Source organism: Pleurodeles waltl, chromosome 1_2 (genome assembly GCF_031143425.1).
Source record: "Pleurodeles waltl isolate 20211129_DDA chromosome 1_2, aPleWal1.hap1.20221129, whole genome shotgun sequence".
Taxonomy (NCBI): domain Eukaryota; kingdom Metazoa; phylum Chordata; class Amphibia; order Caudata; family Salamandridae; genus Pleurodeles; species Pleurodeles waltl.
In genome coordinates this window covers 812943213-812968296 of record NC_090437.1, presented here as the reverse complement: position 1 = coordinate 812968296, position 25084 = coordinate 812943213, and the positions used below count along the sequence as shown (strand labels likewise).

Sequence of the window (25084 nt, the reverse complement as noted above, 5' to 3'; positions counted from 1 at the left end):
ACAAGACGCAGAAAGGCTGACTATGCCCAAACATATCAGGGGGAGCTAAAGCACTTGCCCTAGAGTCTCCACCCCCATCACTGGTGCATAGTGGGTGGATCCCTGTTTAGTGATCACCCTCCTGGTGCAATCCCCAAGCAGGGATCCACTTGGGAGGGGTGTTATTGGAAAGGGGTAATTCTCCTCTTTCCACCAATACCTCTCCTGCCTGCCTCGGTGCTCAGGGGGCCTGAGATAGGCCTCACAGCACTGAGGCAGGAAAAGTGAAATGAGCTGATCAACTCATTGCACTTTCATTTTAATTGAAATGAAGTCAGGGTGTTGTGTGCACTGATCAGCATTTCAATGAAAACCAAAAACAGACTTGGGAGGTCCCAGGATTGTTTTTGCAGAAAGGAAATCCCTTTGGTGCCTGCACGGTACTGGGCCATCCTCAGCATGGAAAAGGTTAATATTAAACAAAGGTTTTCTGTACTTTTTAGATCTCTAGCATTTATCTACAGTTGCATTGAGGGGAGTTATCTAACTTGCCCCATTCAAGCAATTGAATGTACTTACATATTTCAAACAAGGCCATACACTGTTTTATCATTCTGTGTGATGGGTACCTTGTATGGACTCATGTAGTCTGACAACGTCTATCGGCCCTTGTTGCCAAATTGTTGTATTGTCCTGAAGGACCTTCTTGATGAAAGATCAAGCTTATTAATGCAGACTACAACAGCGGTGATGTCCACCCAATCCAGCATATGGTTCAACTGGCCTTTAGTATCATTCTTCCTTAGGAATACGGTGACAATACTGTGATACCAGTTGGACCTCATGATGAACATATACCCCATACATTTCAAAGCACTATGACATTATGTATTAGTATAGGGCACGCCTACCTGCAAAGCAACAAAACACTGTACAGAAATAGGGGCTAAAAAGAGAAGGATGGTACTGAAGGAAAGATGGACTGGGAGACTCAATAGAAAAGGGAGTAATGCATGGAGGAGGAGCACTCAGCATGAATCAACACAGTAAAGACAAAGGGTATCACTGGTGGATAGAGTATATTCAGGTGGAAAACAAAAATTCACAATTATTTCATGTGTAGTTCAATGTTCTTGATCTTTCTTCAATCAAAGTGATATAAGCGGTACATTAAAAAAAAATTAGAAATATTTTACAATAACCACTATTAAGCATTCTGTAAAGAAGAGTTATAGGGAGATTAAAAAAACCTACTAAGCAAGGGTGGCAGCCAGTTCACATTGACTTCACAATGGGAATCCAAGAACGTCAAGACTTCTCCTGTCGCCAAGGATGCTCCCAGCAGCCGAGTCCGAATGAGCCCTTCCCTTTTTTTGGTTCGCACAATCCTCACTTTTGGAAACTGAGCCATGTAATCCTCCAGTTTCTCCTTCAAGTGCTCTGCAAAGAGAAGAACATCATGAACAGTGGGCATGGTCATGGCTCAACACTCAATGTAATAGGAGAAATGCTTCCAGTGCTATGACATACAAACTATTGGCAGTATTGTATGCAAAGTGTTGTAGTCCATAGAATGACATAGAAAGAGGCAAATGAAAAGTCAATAGTGTGAAGCATATTCTATACTACAGGCTTCCCAGTCACTCCTACAAAGGGTATTCCATTATTTCTGCTATCATCGTACATTGTGTGCATACTGATACTCTGCACTTTTTAACCTTTCAAAATGCAAGAATTACAGGCTTTTGTAACTTGTGTTGGACTACAATCAAGTAATATGATTATCTTAGTATACAATAATTAATAGTCTGTGACAAATGCTTTCTTTCACAATTGTCTTACAGGAGAAAATAGTATAGTATGAAAAAGGCAAATCAATTATGAAAATAGTAACAGTAGAAACAACAGCTTGTTGTTGTGAATTGCAAAATGTCAAGAATTTCAAAATTAATTTTTTCTAAAGAATCCCTTTTATATGTAACCTTACTCTGGGGAAAGATCAACCATGATGCATGGACTGAAAAACTTTGACCTACATAGACATTAAGTTGTCCGTGAGAACCATACATACCTACAATGTGCTATTTACTAAGGTTCTTGTCATGGTGCAAAGCAGAACAAAACGATGTAAAGCAAAACAAAGAATTACATTGATTTACTTAGCATTATAGAAACATGAAGGTGCAGCACAAAACTGTGCAGTGTCATGCAAGCACAGTACAACGCTTAATATATAACCTCATGAGGCCAGTTAAACTGCTTACAACTATTTACAATGTACCACCTGCAAAGAACCAAATGGGAAATCTCCCTCATAACCAGTGCTGATTGCTGTGAGAAAGTGGTTTATTAGTTGAAGTGAATGGTAGTCCTCTTCAAGTCATCATGGCACTGCTACTGACTGGGTCCAGTTAGTTTTCAATTTAAACCTCAATTCAACCCTTGGTAACTGTAGCACAGAGCAGACAAGCATAATGTAGGAGAAATGTGCAAAGATTTCAGCACCAAAGCAGGCTGTGGCCACAATGGGTTCCACCAGGCCAGACAACCATTGGACAAAGTTCCTGTGAAGCTGTTCACTTTTGGCAGGAAAGCACAAAGAGGGATAAAATCAAACTTTGCTCCCAGTGAGGTCCCACACTAGCCAGAAACTTTCAGCTTCTTAACTCGACCACTGGACTCAGAAACATTTTTGGAAGTCAAAGTTCTTTCATTGTAGCAAACCACCAAGTTGAATGCAATTGGCAATGCAAGGTTGGCAGCATTCGGGTAGTAGCTGGGTTCCTTCAACAAAAAATCTTTGAAAACATTTCTAAGTCCTAGCTTTTACAGTTAGGCAGGAGGAGTGCACTATTATACTTATCCAAGGGCACCAGAACTTTAGGGACACCACTAGTTGGTCAGAATCCACTCTAGGGGAAACCATCAGCAGGGTTCAGGGAAGTACATTTTGACCGGGTCAGCTTGGTTCTCTGGTGGACTTCTTGCATTTTTTGTGACCCTGTAGCTTAACAGGAGGCGGGCCAATTATCCCTTAGAGCCCACTTTCTGTTCCAGGTACAAGTGGGGCCGGGGCCAGTCCTTGAGGTGTCTCTCCACAGATGTTGATATGGTTCAGCAGATGCAGTTCTTCTTCTGGCTTCCTCAGGACTGGTGGTTTTCTAAAGAAGATATCCAGGGGTGTGACTCTTAAGCCTGGCACTAGCTTGTGGGTAGGAGTGACTCCCTATCCAATATGGAAAATGTTCCCAAGGGGAACCCTACCCTCTTTGGCATCATTTCCTCTGGCTTTGACCCTAAACAGTCCCACAGTGCCCTGCTCTGCTAACATGCATCACAGTGGAATGTTTGTTACCTTGGTCAGAGCCCTGGGCACACCCTTGAGGTACATCTAGGGAAATGAGGAACTCCCTCTTTAAAATTAGTTCTGAGACAGGCACCCCCCCCTCACTGGGATTGCACTCTGGCTACTAGCACAATGGCAGTGCAGACCTAGGGGTAAGTTACATTTGCCTGTGACAGGGGCTGCCATTTGAAGCTTCTGGATCTGGTGGCCACATCCCACAAGCCATTCTGTCAGAATGAGTTCACATCTTCTCCCAGCCAAGGCCTTTCTCTTCCCTTCACTGAGAGCAATTCAGACCTTCCTTCAGGCTGCCAGGTCACAGGTGGGTATTAACTCTAAAAGGGCTACTTGAGGCTTTAGGTTGAAAACGCCACCTTTCTAAAACTGACATTTTCAAAATAGTAATTTACAATCTCACTATAAAATCAGATTGGACTTTAAATTGCTATTAAATTGAGTTCTTGAATCATGATTCTATCTACTCCCAAATGGAAGTTGAACATTATAAGGTGTTGTAACGTAACCTAGTGCTTTTCTATTAAAGAAACAGCCTTGCCACAGTGAAAAACGACTTTGAATATTTTTCACAGGCAAGACATTTAAATCTTAAGTGCACAAGCCTTGCTTTTCGGGTACCTTGCACCCTGCTCTATGGGCACTTAGGAACTAATTTAGGGACGACTTATAGGCAATAAAGAGGAAGGTGCAGATCTTTAAAATAGCTTATTTCACCACGTCAAACTAGCGGTTTTAAAACAGTTTACTCAGGCTGCAGGGGTAGGCCTGAATGCCTTATCACATATATGGGGCAGTGGTTGGCAGAGCCCCTGTGTTCAAAAAAGTCCATAGAGCAGCAGCATCAGTTCAAAGTTTGGGTAGTGAACATGGAAAAAAGTGTACACTCCTTACAATCACTAATATTGTGTTGGATTAGATTGAACTCAATGTCACCTTTGATTAATGTTTTCCTACATTGTTTTCCTACGTTCTTCATCTGTTGAAGTACAGTAATATCAAAACATTGTACAGAGTGTCAGTCCAGATTTATTACTGCAAAGTCATGGGAAAGACATCAAGTGATTTGCTGTCAAGTGGTTTATAAAATGTTGGAATGATAATCCATGCCGCCAAACATCTGTTGTTACCTCTGCGAACTATAGGATACTAGAAACCAATGGCCTTGTTACATGAATTGTTCCTATTTGGAAAAATAATGGTTCAATACAATCATTAATAAATAAAAGAAGCAGTTTACAGAATATTCATGAATTTAAATTCATTAATTTAAATCCTCACCTTTTCACAAGCAGCGTGCTTTCATTTTGCTATTCATATTAATATATTGTACGATCAGTTTAGTTTTAAATACTTTTCATAAAGAAACATACTTTGACACACATGCAAAATCAGTCCTCTTACATAGCCAATGTCCACTCCAGATCACATCTTCAAACTCAGTGGTGGGTAACTGTATTCTACTGTTAAAACTTCTAAAAGTGATCTGAGTAGCAGAGTAGTAACATGCACTCCTACTGCAGTTAGGGTTCCATGTGGGAAGTATGGCTCAATGTGTCAGATAGATTAAAGTGAGAACAAATATATAAGAAATGCCCTCAGTTCTAGGAAGCATACATAATACAGAACTAAGGGCCAGATGTAGAAAGATTCCAAATTGCGATTTGCAATTTGCGGGTCCCTGCGACTCGCAAATTGCAAGTCGCAATTTGGAATGCAGAAAGGTGTCTCAGACACCTTCTGCAACTCGCTATGGGGTCGCAAAGACCCACCTCATAAATATTTATGAGGTGGGTCGCAGTTTGCGACCCCATAGCGAGTCTAGGCACTCACGGGGATGGTGGCCTGCTGGAGACAGCAGACCACCATCTCCGTGACTGCTTTTAAATAAAGCAGTTTTTTTTTTTCTCTTTGCAGCCCGTTTTCCTTAAAGGAAAACGAGCTGCAAATAGAAAAAAATACCGAAACCTTTTGTTTCGGTTTTTTTCAGAGTAGGCAGTGGTCCATAGGACCACTGCCTGCTCTGAAAAAATAATTTTGTGAGCATTCACAAAGGGGAAGGGGTCCCGTGGGGACCCCTTCCCCTTTGCGAATGAGTTACCATCCACTTCAAGTGGATGGTAACTGCGAGTTGATTTGCGACCGCTTTCGCGGTCACAAATCAACTTAAATCGCGGTGCGAGTCGCAAATAGGAAGGGAACACCCCTTCCTATTTGCGAGTCGGAAACACATTTTGCGAGTCGGTTCCGACTCGCAAAATGTGTTTCTGCATCGCTTGAGGGCTTTTGCACCTCGCAAACGGCGTTTTTCGCCGTTTGCGAGGTGCAAAAGCCTACCTACATCTGGCCCATAGTTATTTACTAATTGAATCATTACCCTGTGTTTGTCTGCCTGGGCCTTTCAGACTTACCTGAACTTAAAATTGAATGTGCTTCATCCACATTGGGAAAATCGTGCTCTGTTTATGCTCCCCGTTTTTTAAACCAATACAACAAAAATCCAACTAGAAGTGGAGATATGCAATATTAAAGATTTAGGAAAAAATAGTACTTAAAAGCGCAACTGTGGTTATCTGGTCTTGCCGGACCGGGACAAAGTCACAAGTTCAGGCTGACCACAATGCAGCATGTGCTGGCTACAGGGACCAAGATAGGCCCAATAAACAGACTACTTTAAATTCTGGTTGCAGAGCATTGTGAGGACCTGGGTTAAGGATGCATTGTGGAGGGGTGATTTGGGACTGTGTCCTGAGTTGAGGATGCATCACACAGCAGTAGTTCTGATTAGTTGTTGGGCTGAGATGCGACGTCATGTGTTGAGGATGTGTCATGCAGCTGTGGTTCTGAGGACCTTGAGATCCTGCATCCAGGAAGCGCTGTGCAACAGCAGTTCCAATGCAAGGCTTTGAAGCTCTGTGCATATTCCTCTTGGACCACAGTGAGGCGGGCAGAGCACTGTCAGGCCCACATCCAAGAATCCAGGACTGGGTAGAATCACATGGGGAGCAAGACTCATAGTAGACAGAGTCTGGGTGCTGGTTTCAAGGTGGTTGGAGCATTTGATGTCCATGAGGCTCTGATCAGGAGGCAAGCCAACTAGCCTTTCGAGTCACCCTGAGGGTCCTGAGTTCACAATGCAGGCCCAATCTTTTTCACTCCAGCAGCGGGCAGCAGGGTAACAGGGTAGCAGCATAACAGTACTCCTTATATCAGAGCAGCACAGCATCCCACATGAGTCTCCAGAAGTATACTAAAGAGTTGGGTCTGTGGGTCCACTATTTATCCTTGGTGCCAGGTTTGAAGTAGCAGATGTTTTTAGAGGGTTCCACAAAAGACCAGTGTCAAACTCAATGTGAGTGTGCTAAGCCAGAATCTTTGTAATCCCCAAGTGTGGTAGATGACAGTCCCCCCTCCCACCAAGTCAGAAATAGCCCACCTGCACAACACCTATTCCCTTTTTGTCTCACAGTCTGGGTGAAATACACAAAGACCAATTGCCAGATACACCTAGTCATGTGACCCAGGATGCAGTTACCTGTTCCAAATTGAAAGTTATGCTTAATAAATGCATTAAGGTAACCTGGTATAATCCTATGGGAGAGGTATGCCTACAGTAGTGAAAAATGAATTTAAGAGATTTCACTACCAGGGCATGTAAAACATAAAAGTACATGTCCACATTTTTAAATGCACTGCACCCTACCCTCTGGGTTGTTTAAGACCAAAGATAGGGATGACTTATATGTATTAAAAAGGAATGTTTAGGTCAGGCAAACAAGCTCATACATGCTGCAATGGCAGGCCTGAGGCATACTTCAAAGGCTACTTAAATGAGTGGCACAATTAGGACTGCAGGCATACTAGTATTATTTTGTGAGCAAATTGGGCTTTTTGCTGTCCCCTCACTTTTTGCCCCCATTTGTAACTGACAATGAAGTTTTCTGACTCTGATTGTGCCCTAGGCCTTGCTAACCAGGCCCAGAGTCAGAGCTCTGGTTAAAAGGTATATGGTAATTAGGTGTAATTATGATTGGTACTAATAAGCTACCTTTGAGTACCTAGTATATGGTGGGGTATGTAGTTTTAGAAGCCAAGTAGATTTAATGCACTTAATTGTGCACTGTTGTGTTGCCTACTGTCATTTTAAAAGCCAACCCTGCCTTGCAGGCTGCTTTAAAAAAAAAAACTGCGTCAAATTTGACATTGTAATTAAAAGTACTTCCAGAATTGTAAACTACCTTGTTTGTACATGTACTTCACACCCAAAATCTACCCTAGGTGCCCCTAGGGTAGAGTGCATTGTACTAATAATCAGGGACCATTATGAAATGTTCTATATGCCCTGGTGAGGGAAAAACTGCCAATTTTGTTGTTCCCCCATTGTAGCATTGCTAGCTCCACAGGATAACATGGGAAGGCTTTTTTGAACTTTAATTAAGTCTACTTTTTGACAGGAGTGAGCTAGAACAGTCATGCAAAATGTCAAAATAATAGTTATAATAAATCCAACAACTTGTCATGGTTAGATTTATTATAATTATTGCAGGAAAATAGTTTAGAACTGCTTTCCTAAAATTACTTGAAAACAGGAGACTGTTACCCATTGCTATCCACAAAATAATTGGGCCCAATTCACAAAACAGTTTTTCATGAGGGTTTACTCATGGAAATTCAGGCGTACACAAGGCTGGAGCAAGTATACATACTGAGAGAAAAGGGTATGACAATTGGGTACTACATCTTCAGAAAGAAACTCACAGCCCCCTCTTGTAACCTACAGGCCACCATTCCTTGATTCAAGAAATGTATAAAGTGATGCCATTTATAATGCAGCGATCACAATTCATTTATTTACCAAGGGCCATTGAAAATACAAAACAGATGTATATGGTGTATTCCTCATAAAATATCTCTATATAGAGAACAAATAAATTAATTGGTAGTTGTAAAGTGCCCAAATACCAAAGGGCAGATGGTATTGAAGACTCAGAGCCTGATTTAGAGTTTGGCTGACTGGTTACTCTGCCACAAACGTGACAGATATCCCGCCCGGCGTATTAAGATCTCCGTAGGTTATTATGAGATCATAATATGGCAGACATTCGTGACAGAGTAACCCAATCCACCAAACTCAAAATCAGGCCCTCAAACTTCAGAGGAATAAAAATTTTGAAAAAGCTAGGACTTCCTCTTTTTTCCTGAATAGCTAATGTTCGGATATGACCTTAATGGTTAGAGGAAGAAGATTTTAAGCTTTTGCAGCTGGGTAGCAGAACGATCCACTTCTTTTCCTACGTTGTAGAATTCTGGGCACACTAGCAAAGTGCAGCATAGAGGAAGGTAGGAAGTGAGATGGAGTAGATCAGGAAAACGTATGATTCATATAAGATGGACCACTACCATTGAATAAAGCAGAGAGCCTCAAAAAGGTCAAGTGTTTCTGTATAGGAAGCCAATGAAGCAATCGCAGATTTTGTTTTATGGAGTCACAAGTAGGAATGTTTAACAGAAGCCTAGAGGCCACATTCTAAATCATTTGTAGACAGTTAATTAGGGAGCAAGTGAGGCCAAGACATAGAGCTGGCAAAATGTAGATGACAGGAAGCTAGAGCCTATAACACCTTCTAACAAGATCGGATGAGTATGAGGGAAGAATTTTCTGTAGTAGTAGGAGGGCCAGGAAACAGTCAGCAGCTATTTTGATTAGGTGTGTACTGAAGGTCACTTTGTTGTTAAATATGACATCAGGGATCCTATCTGTTCTGACTGGGACTGGTATAGAATGCAATTCTGTGGGCCAGCATTTGGGAGATCAGAAAGAAGATTGATGGCTGGAGATCAGGACCTCGATTTTCTCGCCATTCAATTTAAGCAAATTTATACACATCCAGTTAGCCAAAACCGTCATAGTTACTGACATTGGAATGAGTGATAGTCGTGTTTTGTGTAATACAGGCAATAAAATGAGTATAGTCTGCGTAAGAAGGAAAAGCTGCAAGATTCAAAGCAAATCAATCAAAACTATGTTGTAATGCTTAATGCCTTAAATGTTATCCTGTCAAACCTGTGATCTAATGTTAGTTTACACATTTAAGCTACAGTGCGTGAATATGACAATGTGTTCACTGGTCCTATCATGATGGCATCTTCGTTCTGATGTTTTGGAGGTGGTATTCCTCGGTGCTCTGTTTAGCAGTGCACTGACCCACGATCTGATGATGGTGTGGGTGGTGGTGTACAGAGAGTGCTCCCAGGACTATGCTACATGGGAACAGCAATTGGCTTGTATGCTGAATTATTGGCGGTTTGTTATCTGCAAGGAGAGCAGCAGTCAAAAGGCCGGCTATAATAGACACAGAAAGGTTGTCATCACCAAGATATACATTGGAACTAATGCTCCTTTCTCCTCTCTACATGTCTTCTCAGGTTCAATATTCGAATGATCCATAAACTACTTTCACATTTGAATAGTGGTATAAGGAGTAATACTTTCATTATCTATGTTTTTTTAGTATATGAAGAAATACCTTGTTTCCTGAAATAGAATAAACCAGTCTTCATCTTTGAAGAGTACCACAGGGGGTTCTGATGTCATAGTGCAGTGTGATCCCGAGAAAATCTTGTAATCTCACTAAGCGCCATTTCCCTCACCTGACAAAATTGTGCCCATTTATAAATAATACAAAACATTATTCTAAGGAATAAAAGAGGAATACTATAGACAATTACAAATCACTTTCTCGTTATCAAGGACACTCTGGACCGTGAAGTGTCCCTATAAGAATTTAACTCATAAAGGTAGAATACTTCCTTACCACATTACTAAAGAAGTATTTCTCTCTGCTTTGAATTGTCTCTGGGTCTCTAAAACAGGCGATAGGTAGCAGAGCATTTTTGTGTCTATATAAACAAAGGCATGCATTGATAAAAGACCAAATGCCTAACATAACTTTCCCTTCCAACCCCCAATGCTATGAAGCTCAAAAGAGCAACACTTGATGACAGAATGAAGATACAAACTGTCAAATACTGTGTCAATTAGAATTGCCCTTTCTTTTAGTGGATTACTCGGATTCAAGAAGAGATGAGTAAATCTACCTTTGTCACTTCTAAAGATCTTTAGAAGTTCTCTCCAAACTTAGGTGAATGTTGCGAATAACAATAACTCATCAAAGCAACGGGAACACTCTAGAGGGAAGATGCTTGCTTCTGAAGGTGCAATAGAGGAAGGAGCCAAATATGAGAAAGGTATGGGGGGGCAGGCATGGAGAAGGCAGGAGAACAAGAAAGGCAAGAGAGAGGGGGAATGTGTGTATGTGCCATAAATGCCAGGCCCTGTTGCTCAGTGATATTATACAATAGACCATGGCTTAAGAGAGCCTGGGCGTTGATGGGCAGTCTGCTAGTTGAAGTGGTTTTGAGATCCAGAGGTGCTGCACTCAAATGCCACTACTAGGCCATTTCGTTGCTTCCTCTGTGTTCTTGCACCACTCTAATGAATGCACAGAACTTCTGTGGAGACACTTTGGGAAGTACGCCCCTGGCATCTGTGACAAGCTCCCTCTGTAATCATGTTGCTGAAAATAGTCCTACACAGCCTTTGGTGGGCACCATCTTCCCAACTGTGCATTTCATCTGCCCCTGCTCCTTGCCTTTGTGATAGGCCTTTTTTTACCTTTATCCTGTTAAAGTCTTTTCTGTCCTTGGTAGGTTTTAAATGTTGCATATGACTTCTTTCCTCCACATGTCTGATTTCTATCCTCTGTAATAACTATATATTATTACTGATCCAAGTTGGCACACATCCTTTCCTTGTTCTAGCTTGTGTACTCAAAATGATTGGTTCTTATTTAGTGCACACTGTAAAATGTCAATGACCGATGATTGAGGTCAGAATCGTGATTTATCTACAATTAAAGAGATGCCACATTTAAAAGAGAAGTGTTCAAATGTCATTTAACTGAAGGATCCATTTTCTTTTAAAGCATTTTAAAATCCTGAAAATGTTATTTCTCTAGAAACTGAACCTTGCCATCAATTGTGCCATGCCTTAAAACTCTGTGATCTGAAATGACGATAAGGTAAAACTGCACATTCAGTACAACATGTAAATACTTAATTAAATAAATATACTCCTGCGTAGCAACCAGATGGCAACGTGTTTGCATCGGAATGTTTGATTTAACAAGAAATCACATCTTGGGAAAAATAACTTTTCTTTTATGCATGAAGTATGCATGGACATACAATACACACATGCATATGTGTACGCACACATGTTTGTACACTGTGAGAAGTGTATTCCTCTTTTCGATCAATCTTCGTCAATTTTAGCACCAGCCACAAAAGCTTGATGCTACTACCACATTAAACCTTCATGACATTATTGCTAGGGGTAAGACAGCATCTAGATGTAAGACAGCATCCTCGATAAATTCACAGTAACCAATACAACTCATAGATGTTCACCAGCTCGTTTGGTATACACAGAGCTAGTGGGCAGAGTAACACAATAGCATTTACCTCTCGAAAAATACCATATTCAGATGGTTTTTGTATCCTGAGCTGTATGTGTGCTTTTACCTATACCTTAAAATAATGTTAATTGGATGCGGAAAAGGCCTTTGATAGGGTCTACTGGGGTTTCTTGTCGAAAGCATTGGAATGGCATGGACTAGGTACCAAATTCCAACATTTTATATCCATTCTTTATTCCTCACCATGTTCCTCGGTTATAACAAACGGTATCCGTTCTCCTTTTCTCCCTCTTAAAAGGGGTACTCGTCAGGGATGCCCATTATATCCTTTACTATTTATTTTGGCTCTCTAACCTTTTCTATACCAATTTTTAAAAACGTCTCAACAATTTACGGGGTTTCAAATTAATAGTGCACACATCAAATTTATGGCATATGCTGATGATATTCTTTTGTTCATGTTTCACCCTGACACTTCTCTTCCTGCATTCCTGCATGAGCTCAACTTATATTCTGATGTATCTGGCTATAAACTTAATATAGACAAAACAGAGGTCTTACCACTTAATGCTCATTGCACTGGCTCTGTATTCCTTGATGCAGGATTATCTTGGAATTCTTCTAAGATTAAAGGCCTCATTCCAACCGAGGCGGTCGGTGGTCGCCGCCCGCCTGGCTGGAACCGCCATATGGCCACTCCGTGGTCGGAAGACCGCTGGGGCCATTCTGACTTTCCCGCTGGGCCGTCGGGCGCTAGCCAAAATAGCACCCGCCGGCCTAGCGGGAAAGCGGCCTGCAACACTGAAGCCGGCTCCGAATGGAGCCGGCGGTGTTGTAGGTGTGCGACGGGTGCAGTTCCACCCGTCGCGCTTTTCACTGTCTGCTAGGCAGACAGTGAAAAGCATACTGGGGCCTTGTTAGGGGGCTCCTGCAATGCCCATGCCATTGGCATGGGCAGTGCAGGGGCCCCCAGGGGCCCCGGGACACCCGTTCCCGCCAGCCTCTTCCTGGCGGTAAAAACCGCCAGGAACAGGCTGGCGGGAAGGGGGTCAGAATCGGCTGGAGGCTGGAGGATTCGGCCAGCCGGGGTTAATCCGGCGGAAAACCGCCGGACCTGGTTTTCCGACCGCGGCTTTACAGCCGCGGTCGGAATGGCCCAGGAAGCACCGCCAGCCTGTTGGCGGTGCTTTCCGTCATTCGCGGGTCGGAATGACCCCCTAAATGCCTGGGGGTATGGTACTGCACTACTCTCAAGGATACATTAAGGACTAATTTAGAAATCTTGTCTGCAAAGCTTGTAGATCTCACACAGACATGGTCTCCGTTATATCTCACGTGGTAGGGCCGCTTGGACACCATTAAGATTATGCTTCTCCCTATCATTAACTTCTTCCTTATGATGCTTCCTATTAAGATACCTAAACAATTTTTTAGTTCAATTGATAAAATTCTATCCAAGTTCCTGTGGAACGGTAAACAATCCAGAATCTCTCTCTCGAAATTAAAACTTCCTAAAGTACAAGGTGGAGTTAATTTCCCTAACTTTATAACTTATCACAAATCTTTTGGCATTAAGCAAATACATCCCTATTTATCTACACTCAATGATGCCCCTAAAAAGCTATGGTTCTCTTTGGAAGAAACAAAACAGTGGTCTTACCACTTAATGCTCATTGCACTGGCTCTGAATTCCTTGATGCAGGATTATCTTGGAATTCTTCTAAGATTAAATGCCTACGGGTATGGTACTGCACTACTCTCAAAGATACATTAAGGACTAATTTAGAAATCTTGTCTGCAAAGCTTGTAGATCTCACACAGACATGGTCTCCGTTATATCTCACGTGGTGGGGCCGCTTGGACACCATTAAGAGGATGCTTCTCCCTATCATTAACTTCTTCCTTATGATGCTTCCTATTAAGATACCTAAACTATTTTTTAGTTCAATTGATAAAATTCTATCCAAGTTCCTGTGGAACGGTAAACAATCCAGAATCTCTCTCTCGAAATTAAAACTTCCTAAAGTACAAGGTGGAGTTGATTTCCCTGACTTTATAACTTATCACAAATCTTTTGGCATTAAGCAAATACATCCCTATTTATCTACACTCAATGATGCCCCTAAAAAGCTATGGTTCTCTTTGGAAGAAACATTTATTTCTCCCTTTTCCCATAAACACATCATTATATTTATGTCTACCCCCCCAAAATTCTGGTTGCCCAGCACTATCTCCCATTCAGTCAAATACTGAAACCTTTTTTTATTTCGCATCTTACCCCCATTAATCAATTCTTTAACAGTCCTATTTGGCACAATAGTTTGCTTAGGAAACAAGGTAAAACCTTGTGGTGGAAGGCTTGGATGACTAAAGGTATTCTTCTCATTTCCCAATTATATCATAAAGACTCTATCATCCCTTTTACTACTCTCTCAGTTATATTCTCCCTATTCGCATGAAATCCCAATATATCATTCTTTCTACTCTAGTCTAAGAGGCCCTCAATAAACGTATACATCATAATCATTCTTCTCTTGCATCATCTCCACACCCGATTGTAACTTCTAATTATCCTAGGGCAGCTGGAATTTATAAACTTTTAATAACATCTGTTTCACCTAGACTCAAATCACCTATTGAGACATTGTGGGAATCAGATCTTGGTGTTGTTTGGCCAACTTCTTTATGGGATAGAATATGGTATAAGATACATTCCACTGCACGCACTGCAAGCCTCACACAGACCCTATATTTGTTTTATAATAGACTTTTCTACACTCGTGTACGCCTTTACAAACTCAAACTTGCACAAAATGACAATTGTTGGTGCTGCCACACTCAGCAGGGTACTGACTTTCACATGTTTTTTTCCTGTCCATCCCTATCTATTTTTTGGTCCTCAATATGGTCTCGCATTTCAGCAATAGCTCAGATCTCGTTACCAATGTCATATGAATTATTGTTTTTGGGTGGCATACACGATATCTGGAGTTCATTTAGGCCTCTTGGAAAATTGGTGGACCTTTTGCTTTCTATTGCAATCTCTATTATTACTTCTAACTGGAAATCTTCGAAGAACATTACTCTCAGTCAGTGGTGGAATTCTGTATGTTATCATCATAGACTTGACAGCTACAAGTTTGATTCAACAGGAACTTTCTTCAAACGTCATCAGCTATGGTTGCCATTAAGTAACTATCTCTCACGCACTGCGAAGGAAATTGATTTTTCTCCTCCTTTTTAAAAATGTCAATATATTTCCTGGTTTTCTTCTTATATATACTTATTTCATCTTACATTCACTGTAACTAATGTCTATTACCTCTCTCTCCACATGGCTATCACTTGATTCCCTTTTCTAACCCTATAGCTCCTCTCCCTCTCCCTCTCTCTTTCTTCTTTCTTTATTCAAACTTGGAGTCTTTGATACTATATTGCTGTATATGCCTAATTCATGCACATGTTTAATATGCATTTATAAGTACAATATTCTTTATGCATATATATTCACAACTGCATATCTCTGTCCTGGCAATGTTAAGTTAATGTTCTTGTACTTGACTCAATAAAAAACGTCTTTTTAGAAAACAAAACAAAAAAAACAATGTTAATACATTGTATTATGAGCATGAGCGAACTGTGCGATTATAATAGAAGCACGTGGCTGCATAAATGGAGGCTTCAACGATGAACGAAATAAAAGTTTAATTACAGAGATTAAGATCCACAAGCATTATTTATTATTTGTATTCTCCTCAACTAGCTAAACAATGACATTCCTGAACTAAACATCAGAGTCACACACTGTCCGGGTTTGTCCTTTAGTTTTGTGATACAGTTTTCGATCATCATAGACTTTAAGTATTCTTAAGTATTTAGGTGTTTTGTTGAATTAATATTAGAAATCTTTAATCGTTCACTCACCTGTATAATGTAGCAGGTTTGTAATATGACGCATAAGGAGTGAAATATGACGTCCTCTAGCTGTCAGTTAAACGTAAGAGGCTCTTCGTCTCTGATCTTGTTTTTGTCCCATAGGCCAGGGTTGTTAAAAGGAACTCTGTCTATCCCCGTGAGCCACTGGGTGGAATCCTACCTCTCTATCTCCACAGAGCTCGGATAAGAAACTGTGCACACGAGAGCAGGCTGAGCGAGTAGTTTTATATGACCACAGATGGCATGTTGAGTAAATTCTTTATGGCCTGAGTAGGCATTAAAATTGAATTGCGCATTCAAAAACAAATATTCCTGGTGCCGCTCTTCTGGGGCAGGGGCACGCAGCTACAGTTTACCACAATAAGAAAAAGAGAGCACAGCGATAGGCTCTTCAAAGCCACTGACACAAGCTATAATGATCGCAACAAAAACCATTGGGCCGCAAACAACATTTACATATTACTTGAGAGTGGTGCCCCAGGAAGGGCAGAGGACCCACAATGGTTTTAATAGCTCGGTGGCTGCCAGGAGAGTGTCAGCACCCCACAGGAGCCCCTCACTAATGAGAGAGCGTAGCTTATATAATCTATATTAACATGAAATGTTTTATGAATTAATGTGTGATTATGCCATATAGAAACAGATGTAGTGATTTTGCTTAAACGTGCACTTGAAATGTGACCACGGGGAGTGTCCACCAATGTATACATGGACTAATAATGATGACTAAAATGTTTATAAATTATTATATTGAATAGGTTCTATACTAATTATTAATCATTGTGTTATTGAATTCGTGCTAAAATCCTTGTAGGCCTTAACTTAGCATAAGCCGAAGCTTAGATGCTTGGCTCTCATATTAAATGTATTTTTCCTATCTTGCAGTGTGCTGACTCGCAAAGGACATGACCTCTTGTTTTCTTCAAACTAGAAGCGGAATGTAACCATGCTAGATCTGTTCTCATGCATTCTTCATTGCTTGTAGAAATTATTAAAACAAAATGAAACAGTGTAGATTAATGTAATGTACAAGGTCATTCAAACCAGTGAAGACAATGGAGCTACTGACCAAAAGATGTGCAAAGAATTACAGAAAGATGAAATCATATCGGAATTGCCACCTCTGAAGACATCGAACAGGAGAACCAGTGAGAGACTTGTAAAATAATATGGGGAGAAAGATCAATGACCTAATGCATTTTCTGATAGGTTAAAGATAGTGGGGTACAACAAATGTCCAATAACATTTTGGGGGAATGTACAACGAAAAAGGAATAAAAAGCCATGACACGGGGAGCCATTTAGGTGGGTTAGGGAATGCTATTGATTTTATCCAGAAACTATGTCACTCTGTTTGGTGACTTATTGGTTCGCTTAGAACCATCCTCGTCCTTAGATTGCCCATTTTTACACTTTACCTCCTTATGAGGGAAGTTCCCCTTTTTGCCCCGGAGCCGAGTTCTGACTGATGGCGATTTGACTGATGTCCTGAAGACGAAGACTGAACCTGTGTGCTGACCTAAACCTTGGAGGGTAATTATGACAATGCATTTGTGATATGTCTGTTTGTTTTTCCTTTCTAGGTACCAACTGCTTGCTTTTCACAGAGACCATAGTTAGATGTTTTCCAAATTGGTGCTCTAAATCGTTTTGCATGAAGCCCAACATGCTAATGCTAATTAGTGGTTAGGACAGGTGTTCACTAAACTGACGCAAATAAACAAACAACTGAGACTATGCTTTGTTGAACTGACGCGTTATTGACACTCTGCTAAATTGATCTATTTTCACGCTGTGTTATGTTCTGATGTGTGTGATTCTTGCCTTAATGAAATCTTATCAGAGTTGCCATATCGTGACTATGCTATTATGTTTCTTGGTTTTGAGATTGATGCATCTGCTTTTAGAATTGTAAACAATAGGGAATAAAACTCATAAAATTCTACTAAACTGGTGTGGTTATTCATGACTGCAAGGTCATGGTAGTGTTTTGAATTGATTAATGACTTTGACTAAAGTGAAATGTATTGTTGTGATAAATATTGATGACATTATAGACGTATTGATTGACGTATTGATTAGATATCTCGTCCTAAGGTGTCTCTCAACTGAGTCAAAAGATTCATTGGCCTGAAAGGAGTCCTGATGTGCAATAAATTATCATAAAGGGACGCGTTATCACTCCATTTAGTCTTTTCTCCCTCATGTCTGCTAGGGGAATGAATCAAAGCTTTCAATGTCTCCTGGAACTAGGAAATGTGTCTAGAAGTGCATGAAACTTTATTTTCTGGGTGCTGTCGTTTTGAAGTAGCCAGGTTAATGGTAGAAGGAAGATGAGCACTTAGAACTGTGTTGAACATAGAGAACATTCTCGACATGTATGTTGTTGACAGCAAATTATGTTTGACTAGATTTTGCCTTTAATTACAGTGGAAATACTCTGACCTGTTGGCTTAGGCTCATAGGAGTGAGGTATTGTGCTTTTGTCTAGGGCTTCCTGGTTTGCAGACCATTAAAGCTGCTTCCATTGCAGGGGGTGTAGAGTACATTTAGGGAGCTTCTTGACATGTAGGTGGGCTTTCCTTTAGTTCTTGCCCCCATCACTGTGAAGCCTTCTGCAGGTGTAACAAGACAACGTTGCTGGTACAGCATTTTAATCAATAAATGCTTATGGAAAATCTACTGGCTCCACTTCATAAAACTGAAGATGAGCGGTGCTTGACAGGGGACAAGCTCACACCAACAACTCCCCTGAGGACTCATGCATAACCATGTTAACCGATCACTGCAAATGGATGAGGAATTTGAAGTTGTGGCACATTGGCAATTAGACGATTGGCACAAGACATTGGACAGTGGGGGAAAAAGGTAACAAACATCAGACTGTGCGAAAAAAGTACCATTGTGTTTAACCGTCATTTTGGAAACTCAAGCAGCTCAAACAAGCGTAATTTTATGTGGCAGTCCCCGCACAAGTTGGCATGCTCAGCAAAAGCTCAAGCAAGGGGAATCAGCAGAATCCATCATTCTAGATTCTGCGTGAGGTCAACAAACATGAGGATGCACAGTACAGCCCTCGTCATGATGTTTTTTTAAGCCATTGTGCATGACGAGAGGCTGCCATTTTGAATCAGGGAAATCCGCATTCACTGGAACAGTGCATACAATTTATTAATCAGAACATTGCACATTTACAGCTCCTGTAGGAAATCACAGGACCTAACATTGGCACAGTAAAACAGAGCACTGTAGAACAGTAAACTGAACATTGTGGTGTGCTTGCAAGGAAAAATACAATATTCAGCAGCAATCTAAAAGAGTGGCAATGCATTTAAGGTAAAGCATTCTGGTAATATATATATGTTATTGTGAACATATCTGTCATCAATATGTCTCAGCCTCCAACTTTTCTGTCCGAGAAAGAAGAGCCCATGCTTCCATGGAAACAATGTAAGAAACTATTTGATTCTTATCTAGTAGCCTTTGGCGGGGAAAAGATATCTGCAGTCAGGAAGCAGACTATTTTATTGCATAACCTACAAATAGAGGGTTGCAATATTTATGAGAGCACTGACAAACTACCAATTAATAATGGAGATGAAGAACACTCTGATCTCTTTGAAATGTCAATGAAAATGTCAATGTTGCAACAATATTTGGACCACAAATAAATGCTGTGTTGGAAAGACACAAGTTCTTCTTTTGGGCACAGAAATGTACCAAGAAAGTAGGCAACTATGTTGCTTTGCTCAAAACCTTGGCCCAAACCTGAGAATTTGAAGAACTGGTAAGGGATCAACTAGTAAGATGTGCCAATAGTAGTAGGGTGCATGAACAATGACTGTCCATTAATACCTCAATCAAAGAAGCCATTGTGATTGTGTAAGGAGTGGATGGCACATCTGGTTGGGTGAAGGAATTCAGAAATCATGTTGCAGTGCCTGACAATATTCCAGTGCAAAGCAGCATACATGAAGTTGCTGAAGGGGAAATATAGCAGAACATGGAAGGGAATTTTCTTAAATAGCTTCTGGAATTAAGTTTAAGACTTCATCTGACACTCATAAACTTGAGTGTTATAGATGTGGAAGTTTTGGACATATATCTAGTTATCCAAATGGTTATGCTAAAGTTTTCATATCTACTGAAAAAGTATGAGCATTGGAGAATGTGACATTGGGATTGTGAACTCGGTCCTGAATGTGACAAACAGCATTGGTGAGGTGGATGCTGGTGAGGTGGTCATGCCTGAGTGTGAGATTGATATTGGTGGTAAGATGTTTGTGGTATTGGCACACTATGGATCCCTCTTTAACATAATTGGGAAGAAGATTTGGGATGACAAGATTACCAATAAATAAATGGAGTTACTTCCTCCATTCATCAATCCTGTCAGTTATGGTAGCAAGCATATTGATGTGTTGAGATATGTAGTCAAGAGAATTGGATTCAAGGATCGGGAAACTATTGGGAAAATCTATGTGGCTAAAATGGGGAACAACCTCCTGAGTTGGAGGCATCAAAACGATATGGATAGAATTCTGAATTCTATCATGAGTGCATGTGGCCAGATCATGCTGGTTGATTATTGTGGGGGAGGGGAATATTTTTAAAAGGAATTCCTGGAGGTATTCAAAGATGAGTTGGGATTACTTAAAAATTGTCAACACCCTATTATGCTTAAGAAGGGTGAAAAGCCTTTTGTGCACAAGTTATTTCAAATTCCTAAATGATGCTTGAGCCACTAAAGAAGGAGTTGGACAGATTATTGGATTTTAGGATTATTGAAGACATTGAATTATCTGAGTTTTTGACGCCAATAATGTTAGCACCCAAGGATGGGGTAAAGACCATCAGAATGTGTGTAGACCTGCGGGATCTTAATAAATGGATTTTGATGGACAGCCAACCACTTTCCAAAATTTCAAAAACCATTACCATGTTGGAAGATGCAAACATTTCCAATGTTAGAGACCTCTTGTCAGTATACCACCAGGTACAGCTACACAAAGATTCAAGATACTTGACATCTTTTGTAACACTGCTAGGGGCATTTCGATTTGTGAGGATGCCTTTTGGGCTAGTCCTGGCCTGTTTTCAGAGGATCATGAAAATGGTCCTTTGAGAGATATGTGACATTTTGTCTTTCTAGAATGGCATCCTTATTTATGGTAAGGATGCAGGCAAGCATAATGATATGTTTAGGAGGGTATTGAGGTGGCTAATAGACAGAGGTCTTACTGTGAAAAGACAGAAAGACAAAATAGGAGTTATATTGGTCACCCACTTAGGTCATGTCATATTGGTTGTGGGAATTCATCATAAATTGAAGTTGGTGAATAGTATAGTGGGTGCTCCACACCAGGTGGCAAGAAACAAATAAGGACATTCCTAGAAGTTGCAGAGTTTTACTCTTAGTTTATAAAGGTGTTTGAGAGTGTGGTGAGCCCAACATATTGCTGTCAAATAAAGGGGTTGTGTTTGCATGGTCAGATGATTGTGATATGTCGTTTAAGAAAGTGAAAATGGAAATCAGCAAAATGCCTACCTTTGGTCATTTTGGCACAAAAAAGAAGAGTATCTTAGCCACAGATGCCAGTTTCAAGGGGCTGGGTGCTGAACATATCCAGGCAGTGGATGCGGAGGAGAAAGCGGTGTGTTCATTTCAAGGACACTTAAGAAAGCAGAAGATCATTATTCTTGTATTGAATGAGAAGCCTTAGCCATAGTCTGGGCTATGAGACACTACGTTTTATTTGTGAGGTATTAACTTCTTAGTCTGTATAATCACCACCCCCTGGTTCAAATTTTCTCCTGCAATCACAGTGAAAGGCTCACTCCCAGACTCAAATATTGGAGTGAAGAACTGGAATAATTTAATTTTCAAGTGCAGTACCTTCCTGGGTTGGTGAATGAGGCAGTTGACTCTTTATCACGTTTGCCAGTAGAAGGCACATGCAATGAAGCCAACTGCGATTTGAGTTGTGTGAGCTGGATTGAGGAACCAGCCACAATAACGGATAAGCTGTTGAAGGGTTAGGAGGAGGATGAGTTGATTCGTGTAGTCAAGACCTATATAGTGAAGGGGTGGCTTTATTACAAGGCATTAGATCTGGACTTGACGCTGTTTTGGTTTGTAAAGAACAAACTCACACTGCACCAAGATCGCCTTATGAGGGGAGAAAAGGTAATTCCTCCTAAGAGCATAAGATCAAAGGTAATCTACTTGAGCTATGAGGGACATCTTGCTAGGAGTCTCACCAAGGCCTGAGTAAGAGAAAGGTATAGATGTCAATCAATTGTGTGAGTACGGTATCTACCAGGACAGTGTTGGATTTCCTCAAAGATTTGTTTGTGAAGGAGGGGATGCCCAAGTATCTAATCAAGGATAATGGGGTACAGTTTACCTCACGGGAGAATTTTGTAATGATTTTGGTATAACTTTGTTATTTTAGTTTGGTATAACAAAAGAAAACTCACTATGTGCCACAGGCTAATGCCTTTCAGGACGAATGAACAGAATTGTGAAGGCTTGTGTGCAGAGAGTTATAAACACCAGAATTCCACTCAAGGGGACACTCAGGGAAATTTGGTGGACACATTGCACTACCCCTAACTATGTGACACAAAGATTCCCTTGTGAGTCATTTCAAGGCAGAGTGGCTACTTCTAAGTTGAACCCGGCTGGGTGTCACCCAAGAGAACTACTGGGTTGGACGAGGAAGTAATGGGAAACAAACTAAGATGTTACCAGCAAAGGTATGAACTTAGATATGATTATAAAAATGTGGTCAAAGGCAAGAAGTAGAATGCGGGGGATCTTGTTTTAGTAAGGAAACCATTTTAGGAAAGGAAGGGTGTAACCAAGGTTATGGGTTCCGTCACTGTTACTTCCATCAAGACAAATGTGGTAACTGTTCATACATGTTGTACATGGAGCATGTCCAGTTTGGTGAGGTATTCTTGTAATAGGGACATCTGTCCTGCCAGAAGCACACACACAGTAATGATATGGATGTGAGGAGTGATCTTGATGTTTTACCTCCATTTGATAGCTGTTCCAGGAGGGGTACCTTTGAAAACGGTCTTCCGGTTAGGCCAACCACAAGATCCATGAGTATACCTACGCGTCTTAAAGATTATGGGGCTCATTATGAACCCTGAAGTTTAGACCTCCATGCCGGGAGCAGCGTCAAAGACCGCCACCGGCATGGCGGTCTGAACCACCATATAATAAACACAGGGAGGCGGCCCTCCGCCACCGCCAGGTACCGCCGACAGGCAGCCTGACGATGGCAGATTACATTATTCGACAGGGCAGCGCTGCCATCTGGATAATGTACCCTGTTTCCTCCAACCTTTCCCTGGTGGAAAGGCTGGCTGAAGGGGTGCTTACGGGCCCCCTTGGGGCCCCTGCACTGGCCACGCACTTGGCATGGGTAGTGCAGGGGCTCCCGTGCAGTGCCCCATCATACAGGTCACTGCCCGATTTACGGGCAGTGATATGCGTGACGGGTGCTGCTGAACCCGCCGCACAGCGGCATTGACGACGACTCCATGTGGAGCTATCTGCAATGTCCAGTGGGCCGGCGGGCGGAAACAATGCTTCCGCCCGCCGGCCCAGCAGAATGTTCGTAATGTGGCCGGCAGGGTCTCAAGGGGGCTGGAGGTCTATGGAAAGACCACCAGCATGAACACGGCGGTGTTTACCGCCGTGTTCATAATGACCCCCTATATAATGGAATATTGGCTTACGTTAAAGCAACTACAAAATCCAGAAGGATACCTAGCTGGTTTAAAGATTACATCAAGAAATAATAGCTCTCTTTGCCGGAAGTTTCCTGGTATGCTAGTGGAACACTATTTCCTTTTTATTTTCAGTTTTATTTAATAGTGTTCGGTTAATTATCCATTACACAAACAACAAACACAAGTAAGAAAATCACAAAATACTAAAAAGTCAAATTTTGGAGTATGCAAACATAATTGTGGATTATTACAGGTTTATGTGTGAATGTCTTAAATTCTCAATCTCTGGGAGCTGTCTCCCTAGTTTGTCCAAACATTTCATAGAGTCTGCAGCTAAGCTGCACATCGTCCCCTTTAAATCCAGCCACAATCACCAGCTGGATTGTGGCTGGATTTAAAGGGGATTGTGCGCAGCCCCCTTTGAAGCCAGTCTGGTCAAAGGAGCCATTTATTGTCCACCATTTTACTTCTACAGAGGCATATCTGATGGATCAGTGTTTCCGGGGCCAGACCGCAGATCCTGTAGACGCCCGTCATATTGCTTTGTAACCACCTGGAGAGATGAGCATACGTTGGAAGACATTATTGTTATTTAAGGGGGATGTATTGTAGCTGTAATGTATGAGTGGTTCCTTTAAATGCACATATGTAGCGCATGCTAGGAATGCTGACAGTGTCTAGGGTGGGGAAGTTCCAAGAGAGTCAGTTAGAGAATGGAAGGTCTCCTAGCTTGATGACAACATTGGTGGTGCTGCATTTAAGCTAAGAAATGCTTATGGAAAATCTACCGGCTCTCATACCTAACAAGGAGTCCTGATGATGCCTGTGTCAGCAGATACACTTTTAGATCCACCTGGTAAACTTACTCACAAACCTCTACCCATAACCAGGCCAGAGTTTCTGGAGTCACAAAGCAACCCTAATCAAGCAGTGCTCTACCGCATGTTGGACAAAGGGGGCGTGTGATTCTTCCTTCCCAACCTCCCTCAGAGATCAAAGCCCCTGGGGAATTCAATAAAGATGAATATTACCTCAAAGGCACACATGTCTCCATTTATGCCTGTGCACATAAGTATATATTTATATATGCTTTCCCAATGCTGAACCTATATATTTATATTCTATACACAGCAGTATGCAGAACTTCTAATTAAACATACATTTAAATGCCAAGTGAAATAAATACCAGTGCTTGGTGAGTGGCATAAAGCATGGATGAAACACTTGTAACTACATCCTCCAAATAACTGAATTTCTAATACAGGTTTGTATACTAAATATATGCGTGCACATCAGATATGAGCATTTTTTAACATAAGTCCATTGTCTGTTTTAAATGAAAAACAACAGCTACTCTCCATTTTGCAGTGTTTTTGAATTACCGATCACTTTTAAGCATTTAAATTAATAAATACAGTGGGAATTAAACCTAAATGTCTATGTTAACTTGAGAATGATTAGGACTTAGTAATAAAGGCATGAACATATAACATTTCAAAGTAACAGTGAAGACCCCAAATTAGCAGTCTTTTAAAGTAATTCGGGATTGACTCGTCGACAGGACTCCACGCATGCACATGAC

General features: G+C 41.1%; 1 protein-coding gene across 2 annotated transcripts in view; it reads right to left on the bottom strand.

Moving 5' to 3' along the window:
* Positions 1-25084, bottom strand: part of GALNTL6 (polypeptide N-acetylgalactosaminyltransferase like 6) — a 2249191-nt gene that overhangs the window by 518940 nt on the left and 1705167 nt on the right. For both annotated transcript variants that reach the window (XM_069244332.1, XM_069244340.1), the window contains one exon: positions 1234-1419. In XM_069244332.1, coding sequence (XP_069100433.1) covers positions 1234-1419 — 186 coding nt within the window. The remainder of the gene's footprint in view (positions 1-1233; positions 1420-25084) is intronic.